This window comes from Salvelinus sp. IW2-2015, linkage group LG13 (assembly GCF_002910315.2).
Source record: "Salvelinus sp. IW2-2015 linkage group LG13, ASM291031v2, whole genome shotgun sequence".
In the NCBI taxonomy this organism is placed as follows: domain Eukaryota; kingdom Metazoa; phylum Chordata; class Actinopteri; order Salmoniformes; family Salmonidae; genus Salvelinus; species Salvelinus sp. IW2-2015.
This window is the reverse complement of record NC_036853.1, coordinates 10,306,859-10,324,351: the sequence shown is the minus strand read 5'-3', so window position 1 is coordinate 10,324,351 and position 17,493 is coordinate 10,306,859. Positions and strand designations below refer to the sequence as shown.

The window sequence follows — 17,493 nt, the reverse complement described above, 5'->3', positions numbered from 1 at the left end:
CACGTACTGATGAAACTGTCACTGAATATTTTTTTCTTAAAGTCTACAAACGCTCTACATTTATTCACTCTGTGATATGGTTGGATCCTATATGCTACTTTTATTATTGTCCTGTAAATGGTTCAGTGCCTATAATTTAGGCTGTGTGTAGAATGGGGCATAAAGGAAATTACCTCTACTAATAAATTACTACTAGATTATAATAAGGAAAAAAGCATATAAATTTGGCTYGTGTATTCATTAGTTATAGGCAAATCATAACTCCATTATTTTTTACATAAAATAGAGAATACTTCAAAATGAGAAGATCCTGCCATGGAAAATAACTCACACCATGCAGCAGGACACCTTAAGCTGTGGGGTCTTTGTAATGCAGGTTTGATAGTTACATTTTCAATAATGAATGGTTAGCTGTTGTGAAAATTAGGTCAAARATTATATTTTATTTTTTGGTGTAGATGGCCAAGGAAGTTGCACAGAACTTCCCCAACATCCCCTCCCACATTGATATGGAACTTTGAAAAACACATGGAGCAACTGCGAAAAGAAATGGCTGAGGATATACTAAAAATGCATGGTATGTAATGACATTTAATTCAAAGTAAATGTAAATTCTTTCTTTTTATGTAGTTGTGTGGGACAGCCATATGTTCAGTTCATGCCTATGATTTCAGAGTTCAACAAAGCCAACAACTGCTTCATGTGTGCCACTGATAAAGAACCTGGATGTGGCCCAAAGACTGACTGGGTTAGTAACTTTATTTAACATGTTTATAATCTTTTGACAGTGACAATTTATGATATAACACAATGAATGGCTAATTTGTAATTCGCCATACTGCATTCATATTTGATATTTATAACGTGTTACGCTTTGTTTTGATTGAATGTTTGGCATGCCAACGGTGGTTCCATGTGCTGTGCCTAGGAATGAAGACAAAAGAGTTCAACAGAGTAAAGAACACAAACTGGAAGTGCAGTCTGTTGTTGAAAATGTATGCTATACCCCATCCACACTGAAGAGGCTCTGAAATGTACATCAACCAGGGATAAAGAGAAAGTTAACACTAATGTTTCATACTTAATTGAAGTTAATTGTCTGTTGGAAAAGATTAAAGGTCCACAAATTCTGTTTAATTTGTCAATATTACATTTTTATTCATTGATTTTCTGGTCACCATTACAGTGGTTACATGTTCAGTATATGTATTGACCACCGCAGCCTACCTCACCAGCTCACTCTCCATCCCTGCTTTGGAGAATTAATAGCATGACTCTCGTACTTTGCCCTTTTCCTTTATGGTTGATATTAACGACGAAAGGAGATATGTCTCTCTCCTATTGTGTACCACAGTTACATACTGTGGAAAAATAAAAAACATGGAAAATAAGTACTTAGAACTACCAATTATTGAAGACAAATATTAAAGAAAAGGGTAAACACAACACTGGACTGAACCCCCTAATTGTCAAACTAATAATGTACAACAATATAGAAGATACATGACTAGAGGTTATGCAATATGGGTGTATATCCACTGCATGCTTCTTAGGTGTGTAATTGACATGACCAAGGAGCTATTGCAAATGTGAAACTMTGAAAAATGTACGTTACACCGTGTGATTTTACAGTACACAAACAAGGGTGTGCAATATAGAAGGGTAGTCAGCAGACATGAGGTCACATGACCAAGTACCTATTGAAATTTTACATTTAGAAAAATTCATGTAAAATCATGTGAGATGAAAATAGACAAACTAAAGGGTGTGCAATGTGTAGGCCCACAGTGGACATTCTGAACCTTGTTTCAAGTCACATGACCTATTGAAATTCTACATTTTGAAAAATTCATGTAAAACCATGTGAGATGAAAATTGACCAACTTAAGGGTGTGCAATATAGAAGAGTAGTCAGTGGACATTCTGAACCTTGTTTGAAGTCATGTCACATGACCAAGGAGCTATTGAAATTTGAATGTAAAAACAGTTTGTACGCTCCCTAACTAATTCAACCAGGAATACAAAACACTGCTCACATTTCCACATGTTTATTAGCTTTGGAAAGCGAATTAATGTCTCAATCGTGAAAGTAAGACCTATGCAATGTTGTGCGCAATTTTTCCAACATCATGACACTTATTTGGAGTCTGTGGCTCAAGTGGTTTGAAAGCGTGAAAATCCATTGAATAGCAAACTTGAAATTGTCTTTACATCGGTGAACTTTTGCATCATCTTTTACATGGTTGTGTCATGTCTTTGTATACTTTCCGTTGAAGCTTGCATCGATGCATGCTTGAAAATATGTACAAACGGAGTACACATTCGATTAGTGCCCTCTTGTGCTCCGTTTCGCATACTCTAATCCTCCCGTGCCCCAATTTGCGTGCTTCGAGCAGGTAGTATGCATTTCGATAAACACCCAGTATTATTGCTTTTAGACAACGGGTTACGAGCATTACAAATGAAGATTTACCAAACCATCAATTTTTCTACAAAACGTGATGCCAGTCACTAACACTGATTGTCAAGTGACATTTTAGGCGTTCTCTGGCCGTTAGTTATATTCATACTGACTGCCATGTAAAGCAAAACTACTCAAGCACTGGTTGATCGTTCCAGAACCTTGGTTTCTAGGGACGCGGTCCCTGGTTCAGAAAACAGAGCATGTCTATGCATAGGAAAATAAAAACATTTATATATAGGACAAAACACACATCACAACAAAACACCACAACACTACATAAAGAGACCTAAGACAACACATGGTAGAAACAGCACATGCAAATATGGTACAAATATTGGGCAGACAACAGCACAAAGGGAAGGTAGAGACAATTCATCACGCGAAGCAACTGTCATTAAGAGTGTCCATGATTGAGATGTCAAGCTGCATGAGCACACCAGATAGACTTGTTTTCTGATCCACACGCTTACCTTTAAAAAATAAAATAAAAGGCATCTGTGACCGACAGATGCATATCGGTATTCCCAGTCATGTGAAATCCATAGGTTAAGGACTAATTAATTTAAAGTTGACCGATTTCATTATATGAACTATAACTCAGTAAAATATTTTGTTGTATGTTGCTTTTATATTTTTGTTCAGTGTAGTATACCAAATATTTAGGAACGTCTTCCTAATTTTGAGTTGTGCACCCCACACCTTCAGAACACTCAATTATCAGGGAATGACTACAAGATGTGGAAAGCGTTCCACAGGGATGCTGGTCCATGTGGATAAACACTTCCACAGTTGTCAAGTTGGCTGATGTCCTTTAGATGGTGGACCATTCTTGATACACACGTAACTTATGGAAAAACCAAGCAGCGCTGCAATTCTTGATACAAACCAGTGCACCTGGAACTACCACACTCCATTCGAAGGCAGTTATATATTTTGTCTTACTCATACAATGTCTCAAGACTTAAAAATTATTCTTTAACCAGTCTCCTCCCCCATTCATCTACACCAACTTTTATTTAACCAGGCAAGTCAGTTAACAAATTCTTATTTACAATGATGGCCTACCTGGCAAATTGTGCACAGCCCTGAGACTCCCAATCACGGCCAGTTGTAATACAGCCTGGAATGGAACCAGGGTCTGTAGTGACGCCTCTTGCACTGAGATGCAGTGCCTTAGACCGCTGCGCCACTCGGGAGCCCAAATTTAAGTGGATTATTAAGCGACATCAATAAGGGATCATAGTTTTCACCTGGTTAGAGTCATGGAAAGAGTGGGTGTTCTTCATGTTTTGTATACTCAGTGTATGAAATGTACATATATTAATCCATCTGTGTTACCGGTGATCCTAACGGCAGTCCGCACACAAATTTCCGTTCTCACCACCCTCGCCAAAGAATGTCGAACCACCGTTTATATTTTACATTTTTATTTAATTTATGTTTACAATTCTTCCTAATTGTTTCTCTTGATAAGGTCTTTGCTTTCCCTATGGAAAATGTTTGTGCCCATGGTGATCTGTACAGTTCTGGTCTCAGTGTTGGGGTGGGGGGGAATGAGAGGGTAGCCTTTTACAATTTGTCCAGGTAGTTATCCAATGCAGGAATTCCCTCCTTGAGCCCCTTGCGTTTACGTGTGTCAGCCACAATCTGGGAGATCTTGGTGGATGTGTCCTGGGGATCTCCCTGGAGGATCTGCCAGTGGTCAAACACACACTGGGGGAAGGCCTGGCCACCGGTGTTGGAACGCAGGTCTGCTGTGAAACCTGGAGAAGGAACACAGGTATTAGCATATATCAATTTGTTTTATACATTAGGCATTTCCTACAACTCAGGGAATTGTCTAGCCCTGATTAGTGCATATCAGATAAGGGAAAGTGAACTGCACTTGGTGGGTCACTCACCGAACGACTCGTTGACAGGCAGGTAAGCCTTGACGATGAACATGGGGGTCCCCATGACCTGGGACTCCTCGAACACGTGACCGCGCTTCCTGTTCAGCACACCGTAGATGCCTCCCACCACCTGCTCAGGACACTGCAGGGAGAGGGGGAAACAAGGTTAACGCCATTGAATTCGATGGTTAACGCCAACCTGTACAAGAAAGCTATGCTGTTCAAGGATGTAGCATTTTTCTAGTCAACTTCCATTATCCTGGAGATGAGCTCACTTCTAGTCAGGTATTGTGTTTTATGGATTTAGCCATCACTTGTTCAGTGTGGTGCATGATTTCATAGTCCTTGTTGAAACCAAACACTTAATGACACATTTTAAATGTCAATTGTAGGCATACCTGAATCTCCACCAGGTAGACAGGCTCCATGAGTCTCGGCTGGGCTGTAAGCTGGCATGCGTACAGCACTCTCCGGGCTGTGGGAATGATCTGACCACCACCCCGGTGGATAGCATCTGTGTGGAGGGTCACATCGTGGACGTCAAAGCGGACAGCACGCATATTCTCCTCGCACAGGGCACCCTGGAAACAAAATAGTAATGTTTAAGGTATTAAATCAAGCACTTCAGTTTGCGTGACAAATCTACATTCTCACAGAACACTACCCATGGCGTATTCCCCAACACAGAATTGTGCCTCTGAAAGATGGTATGCTTGTTTTAAAGTGACCAACTAAGTAGGAAAAATTACATCCATAAGTCTTGCTTACCTCCTTGACAGCCCACTGGAAGCCAGCCACCACGCTGTCCTTGATCTCGTTCAGGTACTGGACTCCCTTGGTCACGTCCATCAGCAGGTTGGGGCCGGTACCGTCGGGGCCGAAGCACCAGATCTTACGGGCCTCAGACACATCCCACTCGTACTTGTCGGCCAGGAAACGGGCACGGACCTTCAGTTCCTGTCTGGCGCTGACGTCACCCTTCTCGATGTCCTCAGCCAGGCCGTCAGGGAAGGGACGGGCTTTCATGTACAGACGGTTGTGTTTGTTGGGGGACTTGGACAGGCACATCTGGTCAGACTCCTCAGACACAGTCTCCCTGTAGGAAACCACCGGGTCGGATTTCTATGTGGGAGAGTGGAGGGGGTGTTTAATTATTAAATACATCAGTAGGATAACACTGCCTGTAACGTAACACCATTGTAAACTCAGCAAAAAAAGAAACGTCCTCTCACTTGCAACAGCGTTTATTTTCAGCAAACGTGTAAATATTTGTATGACCATAACAAGATTAAACTGACACAAACTGAACAAGTTCCACAGACATGTGACTAACATAAATGGAATAATCAAGTCAAAATCAAAACAGTCAGTATCTGGTGTGGCCACCAGCTGCATTAAGTACTGCAGTGTATCTCCTCCTCATGGACTGCACCAGATTTGCTGTGAGATGTTACCCCACTCTTCCACCAAGGCACCTGCAAGTTCCCGGACATTTCTGGGGGGGGGGAATGGCCCTAGCCCTCATCCTCCGATCTAACAGGTCCCAGACGTGCTCAATGGGATTGAGATTCGGGCTCGTTGCTGGCCATGGCAGAACACTGACATATCTGCATTGCAGAAAATCACACACAGAACAAGCAGTATGGCTGGTGGCATTGTCATGCTGGAGGGTCATGTCAGGATGAGCCTGCAGGAAGGGTACCACATGAGGGAGGAGGATGTCTTCCCTGTAACGCACATCGTTGAGATTGCCTGCAATGACAACAAGCTCAGTCCAATGATGAATCCGATCATCACGCCTGGCGAGACAAAACCGCGACTCGTCAGTGAAGAGCACCTTTTGCCAGTCCTGTCTGGTCCAGCGACGGTGGGTTTGTGCCTATAGGCGACGTTGTTGCCGGTGATGTCTGGTTAGGACCTGCCTTACAAGCCCTGTCCAGCCTCTCTCAGCCTATTGCGGACAGTCTGGGCACTGATGGAGGGATTGTGAGTTCCTGGTGTAACTCAGTTGTTGCTGACATCCTGTACCTGTCCAGCAGGTGCGATGTCCAGATGTACAGATCCTGTGCAGGTGTTCTGTTACACGTTGTCTGCCACTGCGAGGACGATCAGCTGTCCATCCTGTCTCCCTGTAGCTCTGTCTTAGTTGTCTCACAGTATGGACATTGCAATTTATTGCCCTGGCCACATCTGCAGTCCTCATGCCTCCTTGCAGCAAGCCTAAGGCACGTTCATGCAATGAGCAGGGACCCTGGGCATCTTTCTTTGTGTTTCTCACAGTCAGTAGAAAGGCCTCTTTTTAGTGTCCTAAGATTTCATAACCGATCTTAATTACCTACTGTCTAAGCTGATAGTGTCTTAATGACCGTTCCACAGTTTCATATTAATTAATTGTTTATGGTTCGTTGAACAAGCATGGGAAAGTGTTTAAACCATTTACAATGAAGATCTGTGAAGTTATTTGGATATTTACAAATTATCTTTGAAAGACAGGGTCCTGAAAAGGGACGTTTCTTTTTTTTGCTGAGTTTAGAAGGGATCATGTGAAAGCCCTACATGTAACAAGGCACGGAGGACTAGTGTACCTTCAGTGGAATGCAGGCATGGTCCTCCTCCAGATCCTTGAGGCAGATCTCCAGATGCAGCTCACCGGCTCCAGCGATAATGTGCTCTCCAGACTCCTCGATGATACACTGCACCATGGGGTCAGACTTGGCTAGACGCTTCAGGCCTTCCACCAGCTTAGGCAGGTCAGCAGGGTTCTTGGCCTCCACAGCCACTCTCACCACAGGGCTGACGCTGAACTTCATCACCCTCATGTTGTGGGCCTGCTCGAAGGTAGTGATGGTCCCGGTCTTCACCAGGTACTGGTCTACTCCAACCAGACCAACAATGTTCCCGCATGGCACGTCCTCGATCGGCTCAATGTAACGTCCCATCATCAGAATGGTCCTAATGAGGAACAGGGGAGAGTCAGTCAACTGTTCAATACTAGAGCTTATACAGCATTTAGAATGTGCTACTCCCATGCATGCGCTTTGTTCTTACTGCATGGTCACAGATTTACATGTTTTTCATGGATTGCAAGACACAAATTACAAAGTACACATAAGTAAACATTTGAAGTGTAGCTTTCCAGAGTACTAACCTCTGAATTGGTTTGAGGTAGAGGTCCTCTTTCTTTCCAGGGGTGAAGTTTGGTCCCATAATGCGCACCTTTTGGCCGGAAGACACGCAGCCAGAGAAGACTCGGCCAAAGGCGTAGAAGCGACCCTTGTCGGTAGTGGGCACCATCTTGGAGATGTACATCATCAAGGGAGCCTTGGGGTCGCAGTTCTTGATACCTTAGAGGAGACAGTTGGGTTAACAGACCAGTATATGGTACTATCCATGTTTCCAGATGAAGGAAAGGAGAGGTTGTAGTCTTACCCATGGCAGCTTCATCGTCACCAGGTCCTTCATAGAGCAGCTCACACCGGTACTTCTGGGCCGTGACGGGGGAGGGCAGGTGGATGGTGATCATCTGGAGCAGGGCCTCTCCGGCTGGCAGCCAGCGACGCATCACAGCCTTCAGCAGGGGCTTGCCCTCCTTCTCCTTGTCCTCATTGTCCAGCTTGATGTCCAGCTTCTCTATCAACTTGGCCGTCTCCTCCTTCTTGAAGTTCATGATGGCGTCAAACACCTATAGCAGAAACAGCAGTTAAACGTAAAATGGGTGGACCATACAATAAAATACAGCTGGCTCATATGGAGAGAGGTAATTATAGAATTGCCTTTGCCATGTGTCAGACTGCAGTTTAACATCACTGGACAATCAGGTCAAAGTGAAGAATGTATTAAGTCATCATTCATAGGCATAAAGCGCTAAAAGGCACAACACGAAATGCACTTTCCCGGTCAGACCTTATCGGTACATGGCTGGTATGTATTCCCTTTCACCGGGCCTAATGCTAAACATTGTTAAAGTCATGTCTCCACTCACCTTGAAGATGGGGTCTAGGACGAGCTGAGAGAAGGTACGGGGGAGCTTCTTTCCATCAGGTCCGTTGGCAGACTTGCTGAACTTGCCAGTGGCTGGGTCGAAAAACCTGAAGGGGAAAAAATATCACCATTTTACCTCACTAGGGTAGGGGGCAGCATTCAGAATTTGATGAAAAGTGTGCCCAAAGTAATCTGCCTGCTACTCAGGTACAGAAGCTAGGATATGCATATAATTGGTAGATCTGGTTAGAAAACACTAAAGTTTCCAAAACTGTTAAAATAACGTCTGTGAGTATAACAGAACTGATATGGCAGGCGAAAACCTGAGAAATCCATCCAGGAAGTGCTGTTATTTTGAAATGTCTTTTTACCATTGAAAGCCTATCCACCATACAAAGACTTATGACGCAGTTCCCGATCTATATGCCTTCCACAACATAAGGCCAGTCTTTAGGCATTGTTTCAGGCTTTTACTCAAAAATGGGGGAGAAACAGCACTTTCAATGAGTGGACGGTGGAAATTTCTAGACATGAGTCCAGTGAATGACCGGGGGCACCCCTTTCTTGTTTCTCCTTTTCTATTGACGAAGCTCTTGTCCGGTTGAAATATGATCAATTATTTATGACAAAAACACGAGGATCGATTATAAACATCGTTTGACATGTTTCTACGAACTTTTATGGTACTTTATTGATTTTTCGTCTGTCGTGACTGCGCTTTGTTCCAATGTATTACTGAACAAAACGAGGTTTTTGAATATAAAGAGGTACTTTATCGAACAAAACAAAAATGTATTGTGTAACATGGAGTCTTCGGAGTGCAACCATATGAAGATCATCAAAGGTAAGTGATTAATTTTAACGCTATTTCTTACCTTTGTTACACCTCTTCTTGGCTGCTAATGGTTTGTAATGATTTGTCTGCTGGGCGCTGTTCTCAGATAATCGCATGGTTTGCTTTCGCCGTAAAGCCTTTTTGAAATCTGACACCATGGTTGGATTAACAAGAAGTTAATCTTTAAACCGATGTATAACAGTTGTATGTTTCATGAATTTTTATAATGAGTATTTCTGTTTTTGAATTTGGTGCTCCGCAATTTCACTGGATGTTGGCCAGGTGGGACGGTAGCGTCCCACACCCCCTAAAGAGGTTAACTACATTGCAAACGGACAAGGCTTGACATGTACCAGGCAATCTGGCAGGAGCTAGTTCAGGACAATGTGGCAGATGATTACAAGGTTGACAGTGACTGGTCCCTCACCTTTCACCCCACAGCTTCTTCATCATGTCCTCCACCTTCTTGCAGCGCTCTGCAGGTCCTAGTTGTGCATCACCCTTGGCAGCAAACTTCATCACGTACATTTCAGCAAACTGCTTCAGTGTAAAGGCCCATCCGTGGAGTCCCGACCCAAAGCCAACAGTTCCAATGACTGGGTCAATCTGTAAGAGAATAGTTGTTACTACTAGGGCAGGGTTGATACCAAGCCATGAAACTAGAACTCTATTTCCAGAGAAACACTTCCAATATTCATGTAAACTGCAGTTTTGTCATTAGGTGCAAAACAAAACTGGAACAACGCCACATTTTCACAGGTGAATTGTCAACAATTTCTGACAAGGCAGTGTACAGCCAACATAAGTTGCGTACCATGATAGAGCCCATGGGACCACCCTCATCCTCTCCGTAAGTGGCAATGATCACGTTGACATTCTCCACAATGCGCTGGAAGGTCTGGAACAGATCTTCTGGCTCCAGCTGCAGCTCCAGCAGGGCCCGGTCCATCTTGTTCATCATCAGCACGGGCTTGATACGCTCAGCAATGGCCTGCCTGAGCACGGTCTCTGTCTGCACACACACACCTGGGCAGGGACGGACAAGAGCAGATAGTGAGCTAGGAAAATGTTGAGAACAAATGGATTGGTTTGTTGACTGACTCCTACTCCTTTTTATAATATACCTCGTAATCATGGAACCTAGCATCAATATGACATCCTGTATGACATGTCTGAAAATAAAGAAATACTTGTTCACAAAAAGTATAGAACATGCCATCATTTTTTACAGAAATGAAAGCATGATTGTGTCCGACATAACTAGGGCGCAAGTCGTCCTTACCTGACACGCAGTCCACAACAACCAGGGCTCCATCAGTGACACGGAGCGCGGCTGTGACCTCAGAGGAGAAGTCAACGTGGCCTGGAGAGTCAATCAGGTTGATGAGAAACCCAACGCCATCTTTGCATTGCTTGATGAAGGCCATGTCGTTCTCAGAGAGTTCGTAGTACATGGAGATGGCACTGCATTGGAAGAAAGTGTTAGTCCACTCAAAGGCCAGCCAAAACCTCTCCCACTTCTGCCCAGTCAGAAGAAATGTTAATGCRCCATCGGCCAGAAGACACTCACGTTGACTTGATGGTAATGCAGCGCTCCTGCTCGTCCTTTCGTGTGTCGGTGAAACGGGTCTCTCCGGCACGGGATCCTGCGATGATACCAGCCTTCGACACCAGTGAGTCTGTCAGGGTGGACTTACCATGGTCGACGTGCGCAATCACAGACATGTTACGGATGTTGGACTTCTTGTCCATGATGGCACGGATTTGGTCTACGGTAAAGTTCACCTACAGGGGGGGGGGGGAGATTATTAATGTAGAGCTGGGACGATAAACTGAAAATTAGACGCCAACCATACCGATCACTTACCACAGGCATTTTGCTAACGTCGCTCATTATGACAAGTAGCCTACACTAGGGAAATGTGAAGTTTGAAATGAAATAAGTTTGCTAATACAATTGATGGCTACAACCTAGGGCTGGGCTATATAAAATTAATTCAAATGTACGTTTTACGCGATGTTCCAAATGCCTGTATCACAAAAGTCAAAGGTTTATTTCTCTCTCTGTTTTTATGAATGTTTGTCTTTTGTCTCGTCCCCTTTTCTCCTTCCCCAAACAGCAACAAAGACAAAAGAGCATATTTTTCCTTTAATTTCTTGACGCTAGGGGCCAGAATAGTTTTTTCCCTCTTATATATATTTTTGTATATAAATAACGTTCCCAAGGTAAACAGACTATTTCTCAGATCCAGATCGTAGAATATGCATATAATTTACAGATTAGGATAGAAAACACACCAAAGTTTCCAAAACTGTCAAAATATTGTCTGAGTATAACAAAACAGATTTTGCAGGCGAAAACCTGAGGAAATAAAGGGATCCGTAGCGCAGAGAAGTTAAGCTAGAGTTCTCTTCATTGGATGCGTCTTAATCCACTGGATCCGCCTATGTAGCRCTTCCGCATCTGCGGTGAAAGAGCTAGAGCGGTGTTTGACAGACCATGAGACATCCTGAAAATCGATCTTCAAACAAAATCGCCTGTAGCGTCCAAACGGTTTGGCCTACAAAACTATTATGACCCCCACAAGCGTATTGGGAAACATCTGAAGTTGGTACAGCCAATCTTYCAACTTCTGTCTGTCCAAACCGGTCAGACTACACACTAAACATGATCCTTCTGTGTAAAGGTGAGAAGCTCAACGAACACGGTTGTTTTGCAACAGGACACCCACAGGTCTGAAGACTCGTCTGAAGGTTCCAGCTGTTTTTTTAATGGAAATATATATGGAGACTTTACTGACAAAAAGCGGTTAATATAGCTCTCAGATATAGGAGACACCCCAGAACAAACTTCCTTTAGATTTTAATATTTTTTTTGGGGGGGGGGGCTGTTCTTTCATGTAGTGAATCTGTTATTCAATTAACTTGTATAGGCTAATAACAGTGAGGCCAAAAATATTTTTTTTCTCAATTCGTTTGATATGTCAAATTGCAAAATTATCCTTGGTATGACCGTAAAACAATTCCATATAGCCTAGTAGAAGGACAGGCGAGTGTATTCATAACAGTTCAACTGTTATACCTTATTAGCAAGCAAATGGATCCAAGTTGGCTAGACTTTAAATATAAAGATGAGGTGTTACTCAATAGCAAGGTGGGCTTGTGCTTGAGTGTTTATGAGACCGGTGTTAATTTTCTATATTGCCTGCTACCAGACGTTGGTCATTAGTAATGGATGTGCATCGTTCTGGTTAAATTTGTACCAAAAAGGACATTTTCACAGACTTSAAAGCCAGATTAGAGATGACAAAAAAAGCAGGTTAAAATATTTTGAAAAAAAATAAATCATTAGTGAGTTATGGTTAGCCTTCTATTTAGCCTAGGTATAATTTTTTGTCCTGAATTCATTACATTTTCCCAGACTTTTTGAAATGCAGTGTATTGCAACAAAGCGTATTTATACAATGGTAAAAAAACAAACAAAGATATCTACTGTGCAAGTATTCAGACCTTGACTTTTTCCACATTAAGTTATAGCCTTATTCTAAAATTGTTAACATCCCCCCAATCTACACACAAATAAATAAAAACAGAAATATCTTCTGTAAATAAGTATTCAAACCAGGTGCATCCTGTTTCCATTGATCATCCACTAGATGTTTCTACAACTTGATTAGAGTCCACCTGGGGTAGGTAAATTCAGTTGATTGGACATGATTTGGAAAGGCGCACACACACTATGAGGTCCCACAGTTGACAGTGCATGTCAGAGCAAAAACCAAACCATGGAGGTCAAAGGAATTGTCCGTAGAGTTCAGAGACAGAATTGTGTCCGGGAACAGATCTGGGGAAGTGTACACAAAAAATTCTGCAGCATTGAAGGTYCAAGAACAGTGACCTMCATCATTCTTCCTAAAGCTAGCCACACGGCCAAACTGAGCAATCGTGGGAGAACCCAATGGTCTCCAGAGTTACTCTGGAGATTGTAGAACCTCCCAGAAGAACAACCATTTCTGCAGCACTCCACCAAACAGGCCTTTATTGTAGAGTGGCCAGACATAAGCCACKCAGTAAAAGGCACATGACAGCCCGCTTGGAGTTTGCCAAAAGGCACCAAGGACTCTCAGACCACGAGAAACAAGATTCTATGGTCTAATGAAACCAAGATTGAACTCTTTGGTCTGAATGCCAAGCGTCACATCTGGAGGAAACCTTGCACCATCCCTACAGCGAAGCATGGTGGCATGGTAGCACCATCATGCTGTGGGGATGTTCTTCAGCAGGAGGGACTGGGAGACTAGTCAGGATCGAGGGAAAGATGAACGGAGCAAAGTACAGAGATCCTTTATGAAAAGCTGCTCCAGAGTGCTCAGGACCTCAGACTGGGGCGAATGTTCACCTTCCAACAGGACAACGACCCTAAGCACACAGCAAAGACAATGCAGGAGTGGCTTCGGGACAAGTCTCTGAATGTTCTTGAGTGGCCCAGCCAGAGCCCAGACTTGAACTTGATCTAACATCTCTGGAGAGACCTGAACATAGCTGTGCAGCGACGCTCCCAATCCAACAAGACAGAGCTTGAAAGGATCTGCAGAGAAGAACGGGAGAAACTCTCCAAATACAACYGTGCCAACCCAAGAAGACTCGAGGCCGTAATCACTGTCAAAGGTGCTTCAACAAAGTACGTTGTACCGAGTTTGAATACTTATGTGATATAATTTACAAAATTGTTTAAAAAAATGTTTTTGCTTTGTCATTATGGGGCATTGTGTGTAGATTGATGTGGGGGGAAAAATTGAATCAATTTTAGAATAACGCTAACAAAATGTGTAAAAAGCCAAGGGGTCTGAATACTTTTCAAATTTAAAAAAATAAAATTAGGCCACGTCAACCAGCCCTACTACAACCATGAAACGAGTAGTTTAAAGGATAACAAATAAAATTAAACTGGTGCACATGTTGTAAACTTATCAGTCGATAGAATTKAGGCAGTTTATTGCGATACGTATTTCTCTCCATAACGGCCACTAGTATAGAAGCAGTCTCCCCTGTTCTCCCACATCAATAAATATTTAGTATAATCAGCTCTGGCAGTCTCAGCCTTATTACTTATTTACATGGCCACACTGACGCCATCGTCCAGCTCTCCTAGCGTCGGGAATTGACAGTATTAGAAAAGCGACAATGCCCAAAAAGCCAGTGTTGAGGATAAACCAGCAAACCGTGCCAATATATCATCCAAACAATGGCTTTGAGGGCATTAGCACTTTATTACAACGGGTTACCAACATTCAAATAACGATTGCCTTGTTTTCATAAATATTATTTTCATGAATTTATTCATCCCCATTTCATCCTTCCACAGATAGTCCCAACACAAATCTAGGGTTGCTACCYAAGCTGGCTTTTATTTAACTAGGCAAGGCCATAAGAACAAATTATTATTTACAATGACGGCCTACACAGGCCAAACCCGGATGACGCGGGGCCAATTGTGCGCCGCCCTATGACTCCCAATCATGGTAGGTTGTGATACAGCCTGGATTCGAACCAGGGTGTCTGTAGTGACGGCTCTAGTACTGAGATGCAGTGTCTTAGACCGCTGCGGCACTCAGGAGTTTAAGCGGCTTTCTAGTGACATTTATTTGGACACATCCATAACAATGAGCTAATGAGGCGTGATTTAACCTGGCATAGAAAATGTGCTCTCATYAGGACACTGCTGTTCAGAAAAGCTAGTCAACAACACAGCCAACAATCACTTCAAACAAGCTGGAAAGAGTGCAAACTAGCTGCCCTTAATTTCGTTTTATCTTTTTTCAAATGACTTTTTTGTGGTATATTTCCATAAAAATGATGCCAGCTGATTCATGATTTCGACTGGCTGGGAAWCGCTGCCTGTCTCGTCCCAACACATTCATTACTATGGGACACCTGGATATCAAATTTGAATATTGAAACAGGTTTATACAAATTTCCGTATTTGAAAACAAGATTTAGTCCAAAAGAAATATGAGAATGTCTARATGCTTTTTATAGTGGAGATCATGTTTATAAATTGCCTGGCTGGGCTGATATGGAACAGTAAATAGGCCTTTTTAAAGTCATTGATTTAGCAGGTGGTAACTTGTGGAAAAGACACCAGCTGCAATGTGGTTTTAACCAATCAGCATTCAGGATTAGACCCACCCATTGTATAARCTCATTATGTAGGGAGGTCTAACAAAAGGTATGAGAATGGCTGATTCTGCATTGCTATAAACCGTGGAATGTAGTACCATTAGAACAGATATGACGCACTGAAAGCGGATGCATTGGGGACCGGGCACGCAGACAGTCAYGAGCATACTCACCTGCTCGGTTAGCTGACAGAACTTTATTAGCCAAATTCATGCTTTAAATTGTTCAATGCTAGGCAACCAAAAACAGTAAACTGCAGTAAATGGTGCGTGTAGGTTGGCCAAGAGCACCCGGTGGAAAATTTGACTAGCTATCACAAAAGTTGGCTCTCGAGTTTGCTACTAAGTTAATTAAGCAATTAGGCCTGAGGTGGTGTGGTATATGGCCAATATACCACAGCTATGGGCTGTTCTTATGCATGACAAAACGCAGAGCGCCATGACACAGCCCATAGCCGTGGTATATTGGCCATATCACAAACCCTGAGGTAACCAACATAATTATACCAGTAAAATAAATGTTTAGTCATACCCGTGGTATACGGTCTGATATATAGTGGTGTAAAGTACCTAAGTAAAAATGCTTTAAAGTACTACTTAAGTAGTTTTTTTGGGCATCTGTACTTTACCATTTATATTTTGTACTACTTCATGCCTAATGAAATTAATGTACTTTTTACTCCATATATTTTACCTGACACCAAAAAGTACTAGTCACAATTTGAATGCTTAGCAGTACAGGAAAAAGGTCAAATTCATACACTYAAGATAATGTCCCTGGTCATCCCTACTGCATCACATCTGGTGGACYCACTAAACAGAAATGCTGCCTTTGTAAATTATGTCTGAGTGTTGAGTGTGCCCCTGGCGGCCAAAAAATAAAGAATTGTGCCCTCTGGTTTGCTAAATATAAGCAAATTGATGTATAGCATTTACTTTCCCTCAAGTACTACAATTTATTATTTCTTCCACCACTGTACTTAAGTACATTTAAAATCTGATACCTTTAGACGTTCAAGTAGTATTTTACTGGGTTACTTTAACTTTAGCCATTTTACAAGGTATCTTTACTTTCACACAAGTATGACAATTGAGTACCCCCAATCTCTGTTGATATACCACGGCTGTCAGCCAATCAGCATTCAGGGCTCGACGACCCAGTTTATACCTAACGTTAGAAATCTACGTAACCGGTATACGATCAGACAAAAATAGGCCTCGGTGCAATCGGCAGAAAAATATAAACGGCAGTTTATTACACCTGGCTGCCATTTAATCCCACCAAGTAGCGGGATAGCGAGTTATATAGACTAAAACACCAGCTGTTTCTGAATAGTAAACCGAACAGATTTAAACTTGAGAGTATAGCCATGAAAGGTAGACCGTCATTGTAAATAAGAATGTGTTCTTAAACTGACTTGCCTAGTTAAATACAGGTTATAAAAAAATATATAAAACGAATTATTGCCAAGAGACAACGCTTTCAGACAGCGCAGCATACACAGCTAACGTAGCTTTTATGACATGTCGGCATCCTGCACACGCCAGTATTTGAACATAGCGTTAGTTTATTAACTTTGGCCAGTTAACAAGCAAACCTAGGACAAACAATTTGTAAACATAACACAGACAGCGTTAGTTCTTAACGTTTGCGTCACTGGATATGGGACCAATACTAGACGTGCAAAACATGACAATCGACCGCTAAGGGATCAGAGCCACTGACCGGCACTTCAACACGTAGCTTCATGCTAGAACCTCGTTTTAAGGACATTACAGATACAGGTGGCCTCTGGCATGGGGCATTATCAAACAGGGGGAAACTGGCATAGTTGGGGCCATTTGGGTGTCTGCACTACTGTGCAGAAAGAAGAGGTCTGTTCACACAAATTGGGTGCCATTTTGTTCAAAGCCCAAGTAACCAAATACCATCCATCTTCTTAGTGTCAGGCATTTTACACTTTAAAGTTATGACTGAAGTAGCAGAACACATGATTACACGATATTACTATTCCGAAAATACTTATCCAACTCACCATTTTGACGGATGGTTATGGATTCACTTCGTGGAAAAAGAGTCACGAGATTTTACACTGCCCACCTCACGAGGGCATAGGCAGGGAAGAGAGTGATTACGTCAAC

At 42.6% G+C, this 17,493-nt stretch overlaps 1 protein-coding gene and 1 non-coding gene across 3 annotated transcripts; both read right to left on the bottom strand.

Moving 5' to 3' along the window:
- Window positions 1–3,874: 3,874 nt before the first annotated feature.
- On the bottom strand, window positions 3,875–17,493 carry LOC111972089 (elongation factor 2b). Of its 2 annotated transcripts, XM_070446117.1 has the most exons (14): window positions 17,388–17,457; window positions 10,743–10,957; window positions 10,455–10,636; window positions 10,297–10,344; window positions 9,987–10,198; window positions 9,600–9,778; window positions 8,339–8,444; window positions 7,786–8,038; window positions 7,505–7,700; window positions 6,942–7,308; window positions 5,125–5,478; window positions 4,755–4,937; window positions 4,366–4,498; window positions 3,875–4,227 (listed from the first exon to the last, which is right to left on the bottom strand). In XM_070446117.1, exons 5-14 carry the CDS (start codon window positions 10,131–10,133, stop codon window positions 4,034–4,036), a joined length of 2,112 nt encoding a protein of 703 aa, XP_070302218.1. In that variant the 5' UTR covers window positions 10,134–10,198; window positions 10,297–10,344; window positions 10,455–10,636; window positions 10,743–10,957; window positions 17,388–17,457; the 3' UTR covers window positions 3,875–4,033. The 2 variants fall into 2 exon arrangements, with proteins under 2 accessions (XP_070302218.1, XP_023854697.1); XM_023998929.2 differs by lacking the exon at window positions 10,297–10,344 and having other exon boundaries at window positions 17,388–17,493.
- LOC111972429 (small nucleolar RNA SNORD37) lies at window positions 8,140–8,208 on the bottom strand. The gene has a single exon (XR_002878452.1). It is a non-coding gene; the product is annotated as a small nucleolar RNA SNORD37 (small nucleolar RNA).

Bases quoted from the DNA above. Each gene is read 5' to 3' on its own strand.
- LOC111972089 (XM_023998929.2), bottom strand. The intron at 5,479-6,941 runs GTACACTAGTCC...TCTCCCACATAG, and splicing joins ATGCCTGCATTCCACTGAAG to AAATCCGACCCGGTGGTTTC. The intron at 4,938-5,124 runs GTAAGCAAGACT...TTTTGTTTCCAG, and splicing joins TCCAGTGGGCTGTCAAGGAG to GGTGCCCTGTGCGAGGAGAA.